This window comes from Dryas octopetala, chromosome 2 (genome assembly GCF_963921425.1).
Source record: "Dryas octopetala chromosome 2, drDryOcto1.1, whole genome shotgun sequence".
Taxonomy (NCBI): Eukaryota; Viridiplantae; Streptophyta; class Magnoliopsida; order Rosales; family Rosaceae; genus Dryas; species Dryas octopetala.
Genome location: NC_141367.1, coordinates 19060698 through 19079807, shown reverse-complemented (window position 1 = coordinate 19079807; position 19110 = coordinate 19060698). Strand labels below are relative to the sequence as shown.

General features: G+C 36.1%; 2 protein-coding genes and 1 pseudogene across 5 annotated transcripts; 2 read left to right on the top strand and 1 right to left on the bottom strand.

Moving 5' to 3' along the window:
- The first annotated feature begins 1730 nt into the window (after positions 1-1730).
- LOC147293762 (pentatricopeptide repeat-containing protein At4g33170 pseudogene) lies at positions 1731-4171 on the top strand (annotated as a pseudogene).
- Positions 4172-7876: 3705 nt separating this feature from the next.
- Positions 7877-9651, bottom strand: PDLP2 (plasmodesmata-located protein 2). The gene is made up of 3 exons (XM_086231713.1): positions 8583-9651; positions 8286-8393; positions 7877-8158 (listed from the first exon to the last, which is right to left on the bottom strand). The coding sequence occupies exons 1-3, from the start codon at positions 9370-9372 to the stop codon at positions 8151-8153; spliced, it is 906 nt and encodes a 301-aa protein (XP_086087839.1). The 5' UTR covers positions 9373-9651; the 3' UTR covers positions 7877-8150.
- Positions 9652-14638: 4987 nt separating this feature from the next.
- On the top strand, positions 14639-17559 carry LOC147293760 (uncharacterized). 4 transcript variants are annotated; one of them, XR_015120336.1, is made up of 6 exons: positions 14639-14872; positions 15010-15084; positions 16074-16169; positions 16308-16397; positions 16723-16937; positions 17055-17194. XR_015120336.1 is itself a non-coding variant. In XM_086231716.1 (5 exons), coding segments are annotated over exons 1-5 (282 nt in total). In that variant the 5' UTR covers positions 14660-14871; the 3' UTR covers positions 16563-16710. The 4 variants fall into 4 exon arrangements, 2 of the variants coding, with proteins under 2 accessions (XP_086087842.1, XP_086087841.1); XR_015120337.1 differs by having other exon boundaries at positions 16723-16948; positions 17055-17157; XM_086231716.1 differs by lacking the exons at positions 16723-16937; positions 17055-17194 and adding an exon at positions 16543-16710 and having other exon boundaries at positions 14660-14872.
- Positions 17560-19110: the final 1551 nt, after the last annotated feature.

The following is a 19110-nucleotide window of genomic DNA, read 5'->3' as shown; positions in this document are numbered from 1 at the left end:
TCAAGTTATATGGTACAATTCGTTAAAAGAGATTAATGGAGTTGCAATCCAACAAGGAGTATCACCTTCCCTTAAACCTATGAATGGAGACACCTTATTGCAGTAACTTCATCCCCACCTTTCTGGTGGCTTAGTTTCTGTCTGGAGAAATCTTGCAGACCATTATTTTCTATCTACACATATGCTTGAAAGCCTCATTGGCAATCCTTGCAAATCCTCATATTCTTCACGATCCTTAATGACTTTCCTGGTGGTGCAGCACCACAACCACCCCAAATGCTAATGCCAACATCTCACCGTGTGATACCGGAATGCTTCCTTTTTCATCGGTTCCCCCCCCCCCCCCCCCCCCCCCAACTTCATGCAACAACCCATTGTCAAAACAGCATGAATCCTAATTTTTCTTTGTCCTCCGTCAACTTTGTCAATTTTGCAGAAGCCTCATCTGTTCTCTCATGCCTTCTGTCCCCAGCCAAAAACACTTGAACCCTTTCCCTCGTGCCTCAGTCCAACTCCACCAGTTTTCTGTCTTCACCCTCTGCACTTCTACAACTTCATCCCACCTTCTAGCATTTGATAACACATTTGCAACAATCACATAAGCCGAATTGTCATGTGGGTCAATTTCCAATTAGCCTTTAGCCATGCACCTAGCCATATCAGGTGCCTTATGATGTGCTGAAGTGCTGAACTTGATAGCAATGATCGCCAGTTCGCCGCAATGCAGCATCTGGCACAAAAGGCATAGTCATTGCAACCCTTTCAGCTTCTTCCAATTGACCAAACACGCATAATGTCAAGTGTTGATTCCAACCCATAATCTAGTCATCTTCCTTCATCTGGGTCAGCCACCAATCAGTCTCAAAGACCAAACCTGCATTGCAAAAGGAAGTTAAAATTGCTGTAAAGCTATATCCATCCGCCACAAACCCTCGAGCTTCCATTGCATTCTCATCCCCCTGTTGTGTATAACCCGCCAACATGGTATTCCATACACAACATTCATCCTTCAGCAAATTATTATCATTAAAAACCTGTCTAGCATAGACACAAGCCCAGGCTTGAAAAGAAGCAAAGCAAATTATATAGAGAATCACATTGTGTGGTGGCCACAAATATAGTTATTATGACATACTAATCACATTATCACACAGGTGCATTCAGCATGCACACCTTAATGAAAACCAAAAATCCCTTTTTGGTTTTCATTAAAGAATTTTAACTTTTTTTTTTTAAGTTTTAAAAATTTGACCCTTAACTGGTGTTTAAGAGACATTCAAATATTTTTAAATAAAATTTGAGCGGTACTCAAGAGTTAAAAGCTTTTACTTGACTCTAGTTTTACAAATTTCTTATTCAATTGCAAGTGCAAGCAATGACCAACAGACCAAGTATTGAGTTCATACAGCCCAAGTTCGATACAATTCAAACTCAAGCTTGAGTTGAATCCTTTCCTTGAACCCTTTCCTTATGTCCCTAGCCAAAAACAGCTTGATACAGTTCGAACTCAAGCTATATGAATAAGCTCGATACAGCTTGAGTTTGTATTAGATTCGATTTTTTTTTTAGCTCATTCGAGCTCGGCTTGTATAAGAAACAAGCCAAGCCAAACTCAAACTCGGAAAAATTTAAAACAAGCCAAACTTGAGCACGGTGGTATTCGGCTTGACTCGGCTCGTTTACACCCCTATGGATGGTGAATGAACAAGCAATCACACTTCCTTGAAAGAATGATCCAAGCAATAGAGGCAGCAGCCCCTTCACCACCGCCACCCAACTCCGACCCTCGCGTACTCCACGCCCGAGCCATAACAACCGGCAACACTGACCGTTTCCTTCACAACACCCTCATCACCCTCTACTCCAAATCCAACCTCATCTCCCACTGCCTTCGCCTCTTTCACCAAATCCCATCCCCCAACGTGGTCTCATGGACGGCTCTGATCTCAGCCCACTCCAACACCCACTTAGCCCTCCAGCATTTCGTTTCTATGCTCCGCCACCCCACCTTCCCCAACCAGCGCACATTAGCCTCCCTCTTCAAAACCTGCGCCTCCCTCCCTTCTCTCTCTTTCGGCCTCGCCCTCCACTCGCTTTCTTTCAAGCTTGGCGTCGCAGCTCAGCCCTTTTCTGGTTCCGCGCTCATTAATTTTTACTGTAAATGTCAGCTGCCCGGTGAAGCTCGCAAGGTGCTTGGTGAAATTCCTCACAGAGATGAGGTTTGTTATGCAGCGGTGGTTGTTGGGTTGGCGCAGAACTCGAGACCCACTGAGGCGTTATCGGCTTTTGCTGACATGAAAGCATCTGATGTTGGGTCTACTGTGTATAGTGTTTCGGGTGCACTTCGTGCTGCAGCGGAGCTTGCTGCGCTGGAGCAATGTAGGGTAATACATGCACATGCTGTTGTCACGGGACTTGATGCCGACGTGTTTGTGGGGAGTGCTTTGGTTGATGCATATGGGAAAGCTGGGCTTGTGTCCGATGCTAGACAGGTTTTTAATGAAAATTTGCCGCGGATGAATGATGTGGGATGGAATGCAATGTTGGCGGGCTATGCACAACAGGGGGATAAGAATTCCACGCTTGAGCTTTTCAATGCAATGAAAGCGCAAGGGTTTGTGCCGGATGAATATAGCTTTTTAGCACTTTTAACGTCCTTTTGCAATGCAGGTTTGGTTTCCGAGACTGATTGGTGGCTGACCCGGATGAAGGTAGATTATGGATTGGAACCAGCACTAGAGCATTATACATGTTTGGTTGGTGCAATGGGTCGAGCTGGTCAATTGGAAGATGCTGAAAGGACTGCAATGGCAATGCCTTTTGTGCCAGATGCTGCAATGTGGCGTTCATTACTAGCAAGTTCAGCGCATCATAAAGCACCTGATTTGGCTAGGCGCATGGCTAATCGGTTATTGGAAATTGACCCGCAAGATGATTCAGCTTATGTGATTGTTGCAAATGTGTTATCAACTGCCGGAAGGTGGGATGAAGTTGCAGAAGTGTGGAAGATGATGAAAGATAGGAAGGTGAGGAAGGAAGGTGGGAGGAGTTGGATTGAAGTTCGAGGGAAAGTTCATGTGTTTTTGGCTGGGGACAGAAGGCACGAGAGAACAGTTGAGGTTTATGCAAAATTGGCAGAGTTGATGGAGGAGATAGAAAAATTAGGGTATGTGCCACTTTTGGATGAGATGTTGCATAAAGTTGGGGAGTGGGAGAAAAAGGAAGTCCTCGGGTATCACAGTGAGAAGTTGGCATTAGCATTTGGGGTGGTAAGTGGTGCGGCACCACCTGGAAAGTCATTAAGGATTGTGAAGAATTTAAGGATTTGCAGGGATTGTCATGAGGCTTTCAAGTATATGGGTAGAGTGTTGGAGAGGGAGATTATAGTGAGGGATGTGAACAGATACCATAGATTTTTTAATGGTAGCTGTACTTGTGGAGATATTTGGTAGCTTTTTTTTATAATATTTAATATAATGGTCAGCAAGTTTCCTCCAGACAGACAGTAGTTCAGCCACCAGAAGTGGGATGAAGATGCTACAATGAGAGGATGGAGCACCTAAAGGAAAAGTTACTCCTAACAGCCTTGCACAATGCAATGAGGTTTGCCATTCATAGTTTTAAGGGAAGGATTACTCCTTGTTGATTAGCTGAGCCACAGACCAAAAAATTTTATTATATGAAAAAGAATTGTTTTGGTGAGGAACAGGAGGGATGATAGAAAGGGCAATGGGACATAAAGAGGGGTTGAGTAATGCCCAAAGGATAGTCATGTGTTTCTTTACGCAATTAAAGGCAAGAAGATGGTAGAGATTTACAGAAAGTTGGCGGCTTTAGAGATGGAGATGGAAAATTTTGAATTTTTGATAGTTTAAAATGAGATTTTGCAAGAAAATGCCAGAGACATACAGAGGTGGAGTCGCTTTGTTAACATGGTTTATAGTTAGCAGTGTCATGTGCTGGCAAGCAGAGCTGCACTGCCAGGGAAGGCATCAATTAATGCTACTTCTCCATGTAAAGCCGCTGAAGGCAAAACCTTGAGAGAATGAGAGGTACTCTTTCTCAATGCTGGTAACAAAAATAATAAGGGATTCAGATCAAAAGAGATTTATGTAGTTATCGATTGTCTCAGGAAGAATTGGGCTGCTCCATGGAGTATTTGCATGCCACATCCTAGCATTCACAATAAATTGGTCATGTGAAGAGAAGTTCTAATAATGCTTTATTTAACTGGTTTGCCACTTTTTCTCGTTTTTCTTAGCCTTTTGTTTTTAATGTTTTTCTAGTGAAGCAAATTTATTTTGCTGACCTCCCTTGCTTTGGGCCGAAGAGAGAGAGCGAGGGCCAAGGGGGTCGTGGGTCAGTGAGGGTGGTGGGGTTGGCCTGCGGGGTGATGGATGGAGGTAGGGTGGGGTGTCTGAGGCTCGGGTAGAGGGCTTGATTTGTGTTTATTTTTACAATTGAAGGTAAAAATGTAATATTAAAGAAAATAAAATTTAGGGAGTAGGGTAGTAAGTAATTGGGGTACATTTAGAAGCTTTGTTAAAACACAATATTTCAATAAAGCATTAAAATGATTACGACAATAATCACTTTAGAATTACAGAAGTTTTATGAGCGAATGTGTAAAGAAAACTTGGTTTTATAATGAACATTTTTTAATGGGTGAGAGGCTTGTAAAATGGGTAGGCCCGAGGCAGCTGATCTAATACAAGTAAGCTAGGCCCAAGCCCTATTCAAAGACCTACAAACCTTCGGCTTCGGGTCACTATGCTGGATCCAGTTTGCCCTACAAAATGTACCCCACTCGAGTCATCTTAATATAGATTAAAAATGAGAAATTTGGAAATTAATCTAAATTTAAGTCAATTAAATATGATCATCGAGTAGTGCTCGTGGAGAGCTCGAGCACCCCTCAAGCACTCAATAGGATTCGAGCACTACTCGAGAGGGGTTCGAGCACTTTTTGAGAGGAACTCAAGTAATATTGGAGGGTTAAAAATCTTAATTTTTTATAAATAAGGTTGAAAGTTTGTAATGGAAATAAAAATGGGTTAATTTTCTAAATTTATTTGTTTGAGGTGGAGTTTGAAGCCAAGATCTATTAAGTTTTACCATAGTTTATATGTCACAATAATTAAAGGTATTATTTGTTAGAAAGAATAGAGAAAGAGGGATTTGAGATTTGATGAACTCCTCCAAGAAGCTAGCTAGCATTATTAGAGGGAAGAAAAACTATAAAGTGGCCGGCCTATTGTATGAAAGCTAGCTAGCAAGCAAAGAGCGTAACACGAGGAGGTGCATGACATGTACATGTACATGTACATGTAAGATATGTGGGACCCATGTCCGATCTGTCATTACACACAACATGATTTGTTTCACAGCGTGGAGTAGTGATCGAGTGTCCACTCAATATGCTTTGTCGTTTGGCCTTTTATGTAAATGGTGAATATATGTTTGATCAATCAAATCAAATCATACAAGAATAAGCAATCCTTTGACGCACAGAAACACCAAAACCAAATGCTACCTGCAGTGCTGATGAGTCTGAGTGTGTTTATTTGACCTCAAATTAATTGGATTAAGCAGCAAATTAAGCTCAAGATGCTTACACTTGATTTCATTTGTCTAATTAAATGCCCCACAAACTATATAATCATATCTATTGGAATCACTTCTCAGAAACCTCTGTTTTCCTTCTTTGAGCTTAGAATTCTTCTTGTACAAGCCAAGCTAGTCCAGATGCAAACTTTCATGCAGCTAGGGTGGCAATTGAGTCGGATTGTGTTATTTGGATTAATTCGATTCGAATATAAGCTAATCAAAACTTGATCTGTTTAAGTAATCGTCTTAGATAATTTGACACGTATTCAATTTGTTTATTACTTACAAAGTTTCGGATCAACTCACATATCTCGTACATTACAAATTTAAGATTAGTAGATCGATCTCCTAATTCTCATAAACTAAAACTAATCCATATAATCATCGATGCTAATTAAGATGTCGTGTTAGTTATAAGTTCACACAAATAATGACTAACCTTTATCTATCTAACAACTTCACATTGAATTCAAGTTGTGTTATTGTGTCATGTTCAAAATTGTCATCTCCTGACCAAAAAAATAAAAAAAATTTGTCATCCCTGCTTTCATGGTCACTATTCACGAAATCCTTCCTTAATGAAGCAATACAATTATTCATAGTCCCACACATTGATGGGTTAAATTATAAACCTCACAAAGAGGGAAATGACATTAGATTACAAGCTCCTAGGTTATTTTTAGTGATATGAAAAAAGATGGAGAAAAACCTCAAACTACCACATCAACAAGCTAGCCTTTACCACCATATTATCGGTTAGCATCTTAAACATCATATAAAATCTATAAACACTCACCCAAGATTTCCCACTGAATGAGAGAGTACCAATTGTAGCCTCTTGGGGCCTTTTTACCCCCATGCATTACTAAAGTGGAAGTTCCTTCTTATGCCTCATTGTTGATTGTACTATTTTTATGAGCAAATTCTTGTATAAGGAAAAACTTATATGAAACGAGTTTATATACTTTTTTCATAATTTTTACATATTAATCATGTGATCACTTATGAAAAAAATAATGTATACAACCTTTACATTTAAATTTTTTCATTACGTGACATGTTGAACGTGAGAGAGAGAGAGAGAGAGAGAGAGAGAGAGAGAGAGATTGTATGATTTGTATCCATTTGTATACAAGATTTCAATATTTTGAGGTGTAAATCTCGGGTCTAGGTTTTTTGCTTTTTCCTCTGCTTGCGCAAATCAAATGTATAGCTTCACAATTCCTTACCAAAGAATGTCTATATCAAATATCAAATGTCTAGGTGTCAATATTAGACGGCAAGGACTGTGATACTTTCATGTTTCATCCAAAAGAAAAAGCCAAATACTATCATACAAAAAGCGCCTCGGCCCCATATACCACTTCTAAGTTCTAATTAGGATTATTGGTCAAACAAATTTCTCTAATTTGACTTTTACAAATAACATTTCAAAAAGCATTGAATGGAAAAAAAAAAAAAAAAAAACATTCAAAAAGCATTGCACGGAAAAAAAAAAAAAAACCAAGCATTTGTCAAAAGGCAAACTAAACTCTCACCATGATAAAATGATGAGCATTAGAGGAACTATAAACTTATGGTCTATTTAGCCCTGCTTCTTATAAAGCATTTTATTTATTTATGCTAAATTTTATTAAAATATTTTTATTAATCCGAAAGCGTTTTTGAGAGTTCAAAAAAGAAAAACAACTGAATATATCTAATACATGTTATATTACAAGTATGCTCGTATCCGGATTCCAAAGTAGTTTTATTTTAACATTTTGTACCAAATGAGAGATTGGATTGTGAGGAGTTTCCTCAATAGCTTAAAGAAAAGGCATTTCAAAGAGTGTGAACTTTATTTTTTGGCCATGGATTGGTGTCAATAATGTGTCATCCTACTTCTTGTAAGCTTCAAATTTGGAGCAGTGCATGAGCCCAAAGCGCGTCGAAACTGTTGTCTGCTGTGTGTGTTGGATGGCATTAAAAATTTAAAATGAATATGAAATTGACAGTGAAACAATTTTGTCACAGACTCACAGTCATTGTCAGCCAATAATAAAATACACAAAACCAAACCTCAAAAAATAAAAATTAAATTAAATAAAAAAAGGTCTGTACTCTGTAGTGTGTGCGTTATGAGAAAAGAGAGAGGGAGGTTACAACTTTCTAAAAAGCATAAAAGTTGTGAAGAAATCGGAGAAGCATTGGTCTGGAGAACTGAGAAAAGAGACGAGCACTCACATGGCTTTATCAGGGAAGCAAAAAACAATAAAGAAATAAAGGAAGAAGCCAAACTCTGTTACCCATTAATTTCTTTTTCTTGTTTTTTCTTCTCATCCATACAAAATGACAAACATTCATTCCTACACCAATTTTCACCTCTGGGAAAAAAGAAATTCTTTCTCAATTTCATGCCCTAATTGCTTAACAGAAGATTCAAAATTCACATTAACCCCATTTTTCTCTTTAGAAGAGGAAGCAAAAGTGAGAGAAAAAAAATTGTAGCAAGTATCCACCTTTAAAGAGAGGCTTGTCTCTTGAGATCCCATCTCCTCCTATCAATAATCTGCACAAAATAACACATTCCAACCATGACAGATTAGAATTTAGAACCAGAAATTGAAAAGCTAAAAAAAAAAAAAAACAGAAAAAAAAGGTCCATTTCATATTCTGTGTATATAATGTGTGCATACCATCATGCTTCTTCATCAAATTTTTGGCAAACATCAAAAATATAACTAGAAACCCAACTCCAGCTGCTCCTCCTAAAATAATAGCCACAGTCCTCCCTGTATTTGACCCTATGACAATCAAGCACATCCAAAATCAGATTAACACTAATATGCAAATATAGAAATAAAACCATTCTTAAGACACACACACACTATTATAACTTAAACAAAAGCCCTCTTTCAGAAATTGGATCATTTTAAGAAGAAAAAAAAAGCCTAGCCCCAAATCCAAACTTTCAAATCTAAATTCCCTTTTACCTGATGAAGATGAAGAAGAAGAAGATGATGATGATGATGAAGATGAGGATGATCTCCTGGGAACCCCATTTGGATAATAACTGTAACTAAGAAAGCACTTGTGGAGATAGATTTGGCCTGAAATTGCATTTCCACATTCAACCTGAGCTCTCTGCACAGCACTCTTCATACACTCACCACAATCTGAGTCTCCCACATCCCCTTGGCACTGCCCCAAGACATAGACTTGTTGATAGTTTGTTGTGTAGAACCCATGGCCACTAACAACACCATTCTCCAACACTGTGAAGGCAGTGTCCCTTCTCTCTTCAAACCCACTTCCTGCCACATTTGTACCCCCACAAGTCTTGTACAACATTTCCATGCCTGAAATTTGAGCAAACCCAGAAATTTCATAGAGGATGTAGCACCCATAGAGCTGAACCCTAGCAGCAATGGTTTTGCCACAGAGGCTGTCAGACATTTGTGGCAGTTTGCTCACACAGTTGTAGCAGTCAGAATTGCTGAGGTCCCCTCTGCATTGGAAGAGGCCAGAGATGGTGGTTTGGCCACTGCCAGAGGTGGTCTTGAAAAACTTGGCCTTGGAGGCCTGGGACACCAAAGACCCAAAAAGGGCTGATAGGGATTGTGAGTATACCCCAGTTGGATCTGAAAAGGTCTGCTTTGCACAGCCCTTGTAGACCAAGGAGGTGTAATCAGAAGCAGATTCAGCAACTGGAATCAGCTCAAGATTGGAAAACAAAAGCAAATACAAGAGGAAACTGGAAAAGGGTTTTGAGAGAAAACCCATTTGCTCGTCTCCTTTCTAGATCAAATCATGTCAGTTCTTGGAAGGATTGAGAGGTGTTCTTGGGGGGTTTTGGGAGATACCCAAAAAAGGAGTAAAGATTGAGTCTTGGAAGGTAAAGATTGTAGCTTGGTGTTTGAAGCTATGATTTTTCTGAAAAAGTTGGGGTTTGGGTTTGGGTTTTGGTTTGTGGTTTTCAGGTTTTGTATGGTGCAGCAGTGGTGCCTGGGATTTTTACCTCCCCTTTGGCTTTGGATGGCCTACATCTCTGTACATGGCAGGGGCAAGGGGTATCTTTAATTACACCATAGTCCAGAAGTACAATGTATAATTGATAGTATAGTAATAAATAAATTATTATTATGGGAATGATAGATCATTGGCTTTATTTTAAGTACTATTTACTTGTTTGAACAGAAGAGAATGAGAACAAAATGGTTTATATAAAATAATAATCTCGAACGGAGAATAAATATTCCCTGTGTAAAGAAGGTTTGGGTTGGATAGTATGAAATAAAAATAAAAGGATTCTGATTTTGGGGGGAAGAAAGTTATGAACTTCGACTGAGCTACCTTCATATTAGAGTAATTGAGTTAGATTAGATTTGAATTGAATAACAGTTCAATTTTTTTATAAGGTGTATATAGAGTGGGGTCCAAGGGGTGGTCCATATTTAAGCTTTAATGCAGAGGAGCCTGAAATGCATGATATTTGCAAAGACTCTGTTCACTTGGATACAAGCCTCTTTACAAAATATTGAATCAGTTGTAACTTGTACGTTTGTACCAGGCTAGCAAGTTGCCTTACAATTTTGTTGCATTGTTATGAGTATCAATTTATGTTCCTCTTTCTCAAATATCACAATTATAAAAAGTTAAAAAAATGTGTGATCATACACACATTACAAGATCTAATGTGTGATTATATATTACAAAATTTGTGTGATAATGTGATTATACACATATTACATGCATGTATTAAATCATTTAATGAAAATCTAACAATTAAAACGACAAAAGTTTAAATTTTTACAAACGATTTGTTGTCTCATACAAAAGAAAAAAATCAAACTATTTGAAACTTGTATACTTTCTATTAAAGTAAGAAGTCAAGGAGTTGTATGTTTACCATATTTCAAGTTTATGATATTAAAAAAAAAAAAAAACAAAAGTGAGTATGATATAGACAGGGTCACAAAACATGAGTGTTAAATTTTTAATACAATATGTAAAAATATATTTTCTGTAAAAAGTTTGAGTGACATTAGATATTTGGCTTAATTATCGATTTATCACCTAAAACTGGAATTCATTCTCACTTTGTCATCTGAAAGTTTTTTTGTCTCAGATTACCATTTGTAACTTACATCCGTGTCCCATTTTATCTTGTTCCGTCAACAATTCTGTTAAAAATGATGACCAGTGGCAGTTAATACTGACATGGCGCGCTGGATGTGCGCCACATGTCACATCTTTGCTTTTATTTTCTAATTTTTTTATTTTTCTATTTTTATAAACTTTAAAAATTAATTAAAAATAGCTCCGAACTCATAAAAATACACGGAAAATTCCTACGGACTCGTCTTAACTAGAACTAATTTACTATCAGGTTAAATTACCAATTTGCCCTTTAAAAATTTCCAAAAAAATTAGAAAGTCTAAATTTATTTCTAAAAAATTAAAATAAATTTCCCTCAATTAAATAAATTCTAGAATTTTCGTAAACTCTTGGAAAAATTCTCAAAAATATTTTAGAAATTACCAAAAGTCTATTTTAGAGAATTATTTCGAGACTTTACAGAAATTCTAGAATTTTTCTAAAATTTATTTTATAGGGAAATTTATTTTCCTCTAAGACCAAGAGGACTTTTGGGTAGCAAGTGTTCAGGAGAAAGGTATTGTTAGTTTTTAGAAGACTAACGGTGTAAATCTCATATTTTTTGGAGTTCGGAAGATTATCCTATGAATTTTCAAAGAGTCTAAAGTATTTTAATTTTCTAGAAATAAATTTAGACTTTCCAAATTTTCTGGAAATTTTTAGAGGGAAAATTGGCATTTTGACCCCATAGTAAATTAGTACTAATGAAGGCAAGTCAATAGGAATTTTTCGTGTATTTTTCTAAATTCGAAGCTATTTTTAATTAATTTTCAAAGTTTATAAAAATAAAAAAATAAAAAAATCAGAAAATACAAGAAAAGATGTGACATGTGCGTCACGTCAGCATTAACGGTTAGGTCATCATTTTTAACAAAATTGTTGACGGAACAAGGTAAAATGAGACACGGATGTAAGTTACAGATGATAGTAATCTGGGACAAAAAAACTTTCAGGTGGCAAAGTGAGAATGAGTTACAATTTTGGGTGATAAATCGATAATTAAGCCTAGATAATTATATGTTGAATGTGAGACACATATAGAAGTGAGTCTCAATTTTATTAGTGATGTGTTGTCCATGGTACAAATAGTTTTATTTCTTGTTTACTATTTACATGATGTGGCTTGAAGTCCCAATTTTATAAGATATCAAAATGCAGGGGGTGCATTTAGCTGTACTAAGTCGGCCTTTCTTCAACTTTAAGAAGTAAGAAACAAATATTGAAAGCTTTGACACATATCTGCCAAATGAAAAGAATATATTAAGCCCTTTTTTATTTATAGAGCACATGCTGCAAGTAAGATATAGATATCGATATCGATATAGAAGAAGATTCATGGAGTATGGAATATCTCTGTGCCATGTTTGATCCATCTAATAAGGATGACAACCAATTTAAGATTATTAATATCAACAAGAGCAAGTTATTGGTATTGTTTGTTAGAAGCGCTTTCATTTAGTAGTGTTTTTACTAAAAACGTTTCTGCTAAGAAGTACAAACAAATTTTTATAAAAAATTATAAGTGGTTCATGCAAACATATTTAAAAGTGCTTTTTTAGAAAACACATTTTCAATAAACTTTTTTAAAAGCACTTTTATTTATTTACGGTAAACTCAACTAAAAGTGTTTTTATTAATTTGAAAATATTTTTGACAGTTATAAAAGTAATGTGAGCTCTTTTAAGTACTTTCCAAGATAATCAATGACTCATAAATATCAAATTGGATACAACTGGCTATATGAGAAGGAGATTGGAACACCAAACACGAAAGTCTATCAATTTTCTGACCCAAATCCTTTAAGGCGTTTGTTTGTTTCTCAATATGTATGTTTAAGTTCAATGCGATCCATATATGAAATCAAATATCTTAAGATAATATTCTTTGTCCTCTATGATAAGAAAATTATTAATCTTACCCTTATTATATTAAATAAAATATATATATTATTTTTTTTATATGAACTCGATTTTATATAAGAAAAATTCTAATTATCCCAGACCTTTACTGAATTTTTTTTTCTTAATCTATGTGGCACAAAATATGCACACTACACCATTGCATTAAATTGAGAATAAAAAATTTAACAAAAAATAGTTGAACCAAATAACATTGTCCATTATATAAACCATCTCCATTGTTATTTAACCTTGGTGTCGGGATGAGGATGGGGATGAGACGAGTAAAGATCATGCAAAAATGTGGAGTGTTTTCATATTGAAAAATTGTAATCTTACATATAATAGCTTACAAGAGTTTTAGATTATTTTTTTTATTGCTAATTAATTTGAAGATGAATACCTAGAATTCTTTATGTCACATAATATTATAATAATTGTTTTAAAAAAAGAAAATAAAAGTCATTGCTTGTTACTTTCAACTTTTTGGTCCTTACTTCCAACTTTGAGTTGTATTGAAGTATGATTATTTATTTGTGTAAAAAAAATAAAAAAACACCACCACTTGGGAAGCTTGTTGGTAAACACTCATGCTCCTATTTAATGTTTGGATTCAAAAGTGTGAACATATATAATGTGCACTGTAGTATATGTCTGATTTTGCTTTGTGGTAGGTCTCAACTATTTAGTGAATATTGATGGAGAACTGAGAAGAGAATTTATGATGTAAGAGTTGGATACACCCGGTCTTTTATTATAGTATCCATATGATCAATTAATGATAGAGAATTCGCATGAGTTATAAATTCTCAAGAGTATGGGTGCTTAAAATATTCCAGACGTACTTGAATTGATTACAACCACACCATGCAAATGACTACTGGGGAATTGAATTCGAAGCACCGACTTTGACTTATCCCGGATTCAACAAGATATATGTGACAGAGGCTGTAAACGACATGTCGTGCCCTGAATACAATACATATTATTATTACGAGCAAATTACAATTTAGTACTTCAATTTTACATGTTGTTTTAATTTAGTACCCAAATTTTGAAAACTTGTAAGAAAGTACCTCAACTTCCATTTTGTGTCAAAATAGTACCTTTGTTAGTTTTTCTGTTAAATAAACCGTTATTTGCTGACATGACAGAGATAGTTTCGTCTTTTTCCCCACATTTTAAAATAATCATATTTTTTAAAACTTTTGAATAAAAAAATTCTTTAAAAAATTTAAAATTTTTTTAAAAAAATTGGGGTGCAGGGGAGGGTCAGGTTGGGTAAAAGGGGGTGAGGGGGCTGGGTTGGGGTTTTGGGTAGGGGTGAAGGTCGGGGAGGATTGGGTTGGGTGGAGAGAGGTAGGGGGTGGACGAGGCTAGGGGTGGGGGGGTGCGACGGGACTGGGGCTGAGGGGGAAAGGGTAGGGAGAGGGGGAGGATGGGCAGGGGCAGGCTAGGGAGGGGAAGGGTGGGGGCGGGCTGGGTGCAGGTTGGGAGGGGCTTGATGGGGGCAGGAAGGGGAGGGGATGGGTGGGGGAGGGCTGGGATTGGGTGGTTGAGGCTGGGGGGTGGTGCTGCGTGGGGCATGGCTGGGGAAGGGGGAGGGGGAAAAAATTCTTTAAGAAAATTTTTTATTTTAATTATTTTAAGAAATATTTTTATTCAAAAGTTTTAAAAATATTATTATTTTTTAAATGTAGGTAGAAAGACGAAAATACATTTGACAGAAAAATTAACGAAAGTATTATTTTGATACAAAATAAAAATTGAGGTATTTTTTTTTATAAATTTTTAAAATTAAGATATTAAATTGAGATAACATGTACTAAATTATAATTTGCTCTATTATTTACAATCGGCATAAAAAACAACGAGGCCAAATGAAGCCGTTGGGCGTTGCTTGCTGCGTTGACAATTCCATTTGGCAAAGCGTGGTCAATTGCGTTCCCGATTGGGACTGCCAAGTGCCTAACACAGTACTTCAGGGTCTTTGACTTGATGATGATTCCTTGCACGTCCCTCCTTCCATCAATCAATTACAGAATCACAGAGACCCCAGAAAAGCAATTTAGTATTTTAGTCCAAACTTTTTGAACAATCCCAACTTTCACAGCCATTCATTTCATGCTCCAGAACCAACCCATTTGGACCCTTCACTCCATACTTCCATTAAGAACTGAACAAGCTCTCAGAAGTGAAAGAAGAAGAGGAACAAGGAAATAAAGAAGTGGGTTTGTCATGTTTCGTTCATTCTTGCTTGCTTTATTTTGTTTGGGTTCCTTTTTTGGACTTTTTTATTAGAAGGTAGAGAGAATATGGTTTTGTTCTGATATGGGTCTTGTGTTTCTCTTTGGAATCTTAAAGTGTACCCGAAGGTGAAGGTCAGGCAACAACAAGACCAAGATGATCAACATGTCGTTCTTGATTTTTGTTCTCCAGGTTTTTCTTTCATCCTTTGTTTCCTAGTTTAGAACAATATATCAAATTTCCAAAACTTTGCTTCCTAATTCTTTTGCAGTCCTGGTGTATTGTTATTCATTGGGTAATGAGTTATAGTACTTTTGAAGCTACCTGTTTTGTTGATTGGCGCATACTGGACATTGGGTGTTTGAATATTTATATATTTCATCATCCAATGCTTGGGTGATATTGGAACTGTTTTCTTGCTTCCTTTTTTGGTGAATTGGGTTTGTTCTACTCTTGGGGTATTTAATTTTTTGTTCATTTGCTTATTGCCCAGAATCGTAGCTCTGGCTTTGAAATACGTATTGTACTTGATATTGTTCTTAAATTTTGCGGTTGTCAAGTTGAAGAAAGTGTGAAGAACTTAAAGTTTGACTTCATTCCTTTTGTAATACTGAACATCCAACATAAAAAGAAGAGTGAAGAAAATTGAAATTCATGATCTCTGTAGATATTAAGGCATTAAGCTCTCTCTTCCAATAGTATCAATGGTTATACTCTTCAGTCTTCAGAACTGTGATCAAACATTAATGGTAGGGTCAAGAAAATGGTTTCATGCCACATTCCAAGTATTTTGGAATGAGAAAGAATGTAGTTTATTATCATCAGACTTCAGTGTGCAATTTGCTAGGTGATCAGTTTATGATTGGAATGCGTATTTCTGTTCATTCTCATCATTGTGAACTCATGATATAAAAGTTTTAGCAAAAACCTCTTTACTGATGTTTTTCCTCAGACAAAAGAAGCCTCAGCTTACTCCTATAATGAGTTGATGATTCAATCCTTAGTCCTAAAACAATGATACCATTCTTTCAAAAACTCTCTCACTTTAGAAGCATTCCTTCCCTTCCTCTTTTATTTACCCTTTTTAATGCTATGATAAAATTATCCATCTCATTTTTATTTTTATTTTACCTGAGGATTCATTGGTCATCGGGTGATTTGGCAATTCTTCTTATCTACAGTTAACGAGCTCCAAGACGGTTCTCCACCCACTGTTGCAAGAATTCCAAAATCTTACGTGCAGAGTGTAGTTATGCCATCGGTATCTGTAGCTAAAGGTTAGTCACAAACTCATATGCTTACTGGCAATAAAAAGGCCATTTCTGTCTATCATACTTATTTTGGGGAAAAAAAGAAGAAGATTCTTTCTGTGGTATATCTTGCATTTTTTACATTTGATTTTATCTTATTGATAGGAGCAAAGGAGAATAAAATTGAAGAGAAGAATAAACAAAATATTAGAGCCAGCTCAATCCCTCGCCCGCGTGCTGTCTTATCCAGTCCTGGTAATTTCTTTTGCGTCTTTATCCATATCAAGGTATTTCATGCAATCAGGCTGTATGGTTTACACTTATTTAGTGATTGATGTCATGATATAGCTCTCATAAACTTAATATGGATCCATTTAAGAATAATACTCTTAATGAACAGATATTGTACAGAAACTGTAAAACTGAATAGTTGAGGATGGGGTACTTGATGATAATACTTTTTGGTTCTGGGAGATAGCTTGTTGTTTAGTATGCTGATGATCCATGGTACAAGGCGCACACACACACATACACACTTAATTATAGCATACTGAATTCTAACTGTTATGATATTCTTCAGTAGCACGAATTTGTCTGTCATTGCACAACCAAGCTTCATTGGAATTACAGAGGCTTGTCTCATCTCCAATGAATGAACCCCTTAAAGTGATGGAGATCTAATTATATTTGGCTAAATTCCAGAATCATTAAGATGTTTCTTTTTGAAAGATTGAAGAAATTACCATAAACAATTTCAGTTCCATATGTGCTGCTTGAGACAGCAGCATTACCTAGGTTGTATTCAGGTTACATATGATCAACTTTTCTAATTTATCCTTTTTGGTTTACATACAATCTGTTTGCTTACCATGAAGTCCTCTAAACTTTGCATTTGGTCGTTTTTGTTTGCAGATAATGATATGGTGATTGGAAATAAAAACAAGATCAAAGCAGAACGACCATCTGCTCCGAAGAATCATAGCTCGGTTCAGAACAAACATACACAATGTGTTCCACGCCATATTACTAAAAATGATTTAAAAGCAAAAAAGTCCAAGGAGGCTCCAGACGGGAACAGTCTTAGGGAAAGGAAAGGATCAGCAATGACAGTTCCAAGTCAGAGACGACCCCTTAGAACCGGGAAACCAAGCTGGGTGGGAAATTGAGTGTTTCAGTTATTTGTGCCACTAGATTGGTGGTAATTTACACTGATATAGAATAGATCTTCCTTTGCTGATGAAACAGCATGTGCTCTGTTGTAGCCATGCTCCCTGAGGATATGAGTGTTTGTTTTGGTAACCATTTGATCGGTGCTCATGCTTGAGTGAACTATACTGATTTACATTTGTTCTGCCTTTTTTGATGCAGCAGCATATGCTTTGTTTGTAAGTACCTCTCACATGATAGAATTCACAAAACAAGGAAAGTTTTGCACATTTCATATGTTTGTCCTTTCTTTTTTTTATTAACGTACTTTTTTCTTTTATTCTAATATTAGTGACACATCAAATTTGTTTCCATTTTTTTAAGTTTTGGGACTACCTCAAGTGGTACGAGATGGTGGACAAGCGGATTAGGATTATGTAATGAAAAATTTTTTTAGTTTTTAAGCCTCTGTTTTTTTTCCTATTAAAAACCTCTTCACAGTGCATACTTCATAGTGAGGGTTAGAATTAGAACTTAGAAAGCCAATCATAATTATGGAAAACACTATTCAGTTGGTTCTATTTGGACTCCATAATTTGTTCATCTTATCCCTCAGAATTTAACGACAAACTTTTTTCTATGAAAAAAGGTTGAAAACAAAAAGAAAATTAAAAAGAAAAATACTATTTCACCTTTCCACTCTTCCCCTCCCTTCCTGCAAATGAGAGACGCCAACAACTGTGTCTCTCTGGGTAGAAGAGAATGTGGGTCGGCATTTTTTTTTATGGAAGAGACACAGGAACCTGTGTTGAGAGAGAGAATCCCACATTGGGAAATTAAGGTCTTACACGGTGATTTATAAAGTATTAGCCTCTTCAACTATTCATTTGTTATAAATTGATTTTGTGTTGGATTCATCAATTTTCTTCATTTTTAGCATGAGGTGCCATGAATAAAATAAAGGGTCCATTGCGTTAGATTCTAGGCTATAGTTAAAAAAATGCAGATGCACATTTAGGTTAAGTTAGTATCTCAATGTTATTAATAAATGAATTTTTTTTTTTTTTTTTTTCATATTTAGTACCTAAGCTTTGATCATTGTTTTAATGTGGTACCTAAACTTTTATTTCTCTCAATTGAGTACCTAAACTTTTATTTTGTGTCTAATAGATACTCATGTGAATTTCTGTTAAAATTATTAACAGAAGTTAGGGACAATATGGTCACTAGGGGTGGGCGCGGTGCGGTTCGACTCACTTTTCCCCCAGAACCGTGCGCCGCGCCGGACATTAATACACTGTGCTTAAAACCGTGAAAGAAATAAAAAACCAAACCAAACCAAACCAAACTATTCAAGGTGTGGTGCGGTGCGGTGCGGTTCTCCACCGCGGTTCTGGGCCTAATGGGCTATTATTCAGATTAGCACTTTTGGGCCTCACATTTATTTTTTTAAGCCTAAACCCAATTATTTAATGATGCAAACTCATCCTAATTAACAAGTTTTGGCAACAAAAAAACAAATTTACAAGTTAATTCAATGAACTTAACCAAAAAGACTCACACATTGAACTTTGTTTAACCTGTTTAGTACTTAAAACTTAAAAGTTAAAAACAAAATCAATTATACAAGTATACAACCAATGACTATAACTATAAGTTAAGCACCTGCTTAAAACAAAGTTACTAACTTACTAGTTACTACAAGTTATAAACCTTATATGGCATATACCCTATACACTTATATACTCTTATATAGTATATAACTATATATTATACTCTAGAACTATAAACAATTAAAAAATTTAGTATATAGAATATAAAC

What these genes read in the sequence shown, in the direction of transcription:
- LOC147293760 (XM_086231715.1), top strand. An exon ending in TCTTGATTTTTGTTCTCCAG is followed by an intron (nt 15,085 to 16,073) that starts GTTTTTCTTTCA and finishes TCTTATCTACAG; the next exon opens with TTAACGAGCTCCAAGACGGT. An exon ending in TGCTGTCTTATCCAGTCCTG is followed by an intron (nt 16,398 to 17,054) that starts GTAATTTCTTTT and finishes TTTTGTTTGCAG; the next exon opens with ATAATGATATGGTGATTGGA.
- PDLP2 (XM_086231713.1), bottom strand. Translation starts at nt 9,372, where the DNA reads ATGGGTTTTCTCTCAAAACCCTTTTCCAGTTTCCTCTTGTATTTGCTT. An exon ending in TTCTTCTTCATCTTCATCAG is followed by an intron (nt 8,394 to 8,582) that starts GTAAAAGGGAAT and finishes TGATTGTCATAG; the next exon opens with GGTCAAATACAGGGAGGACT.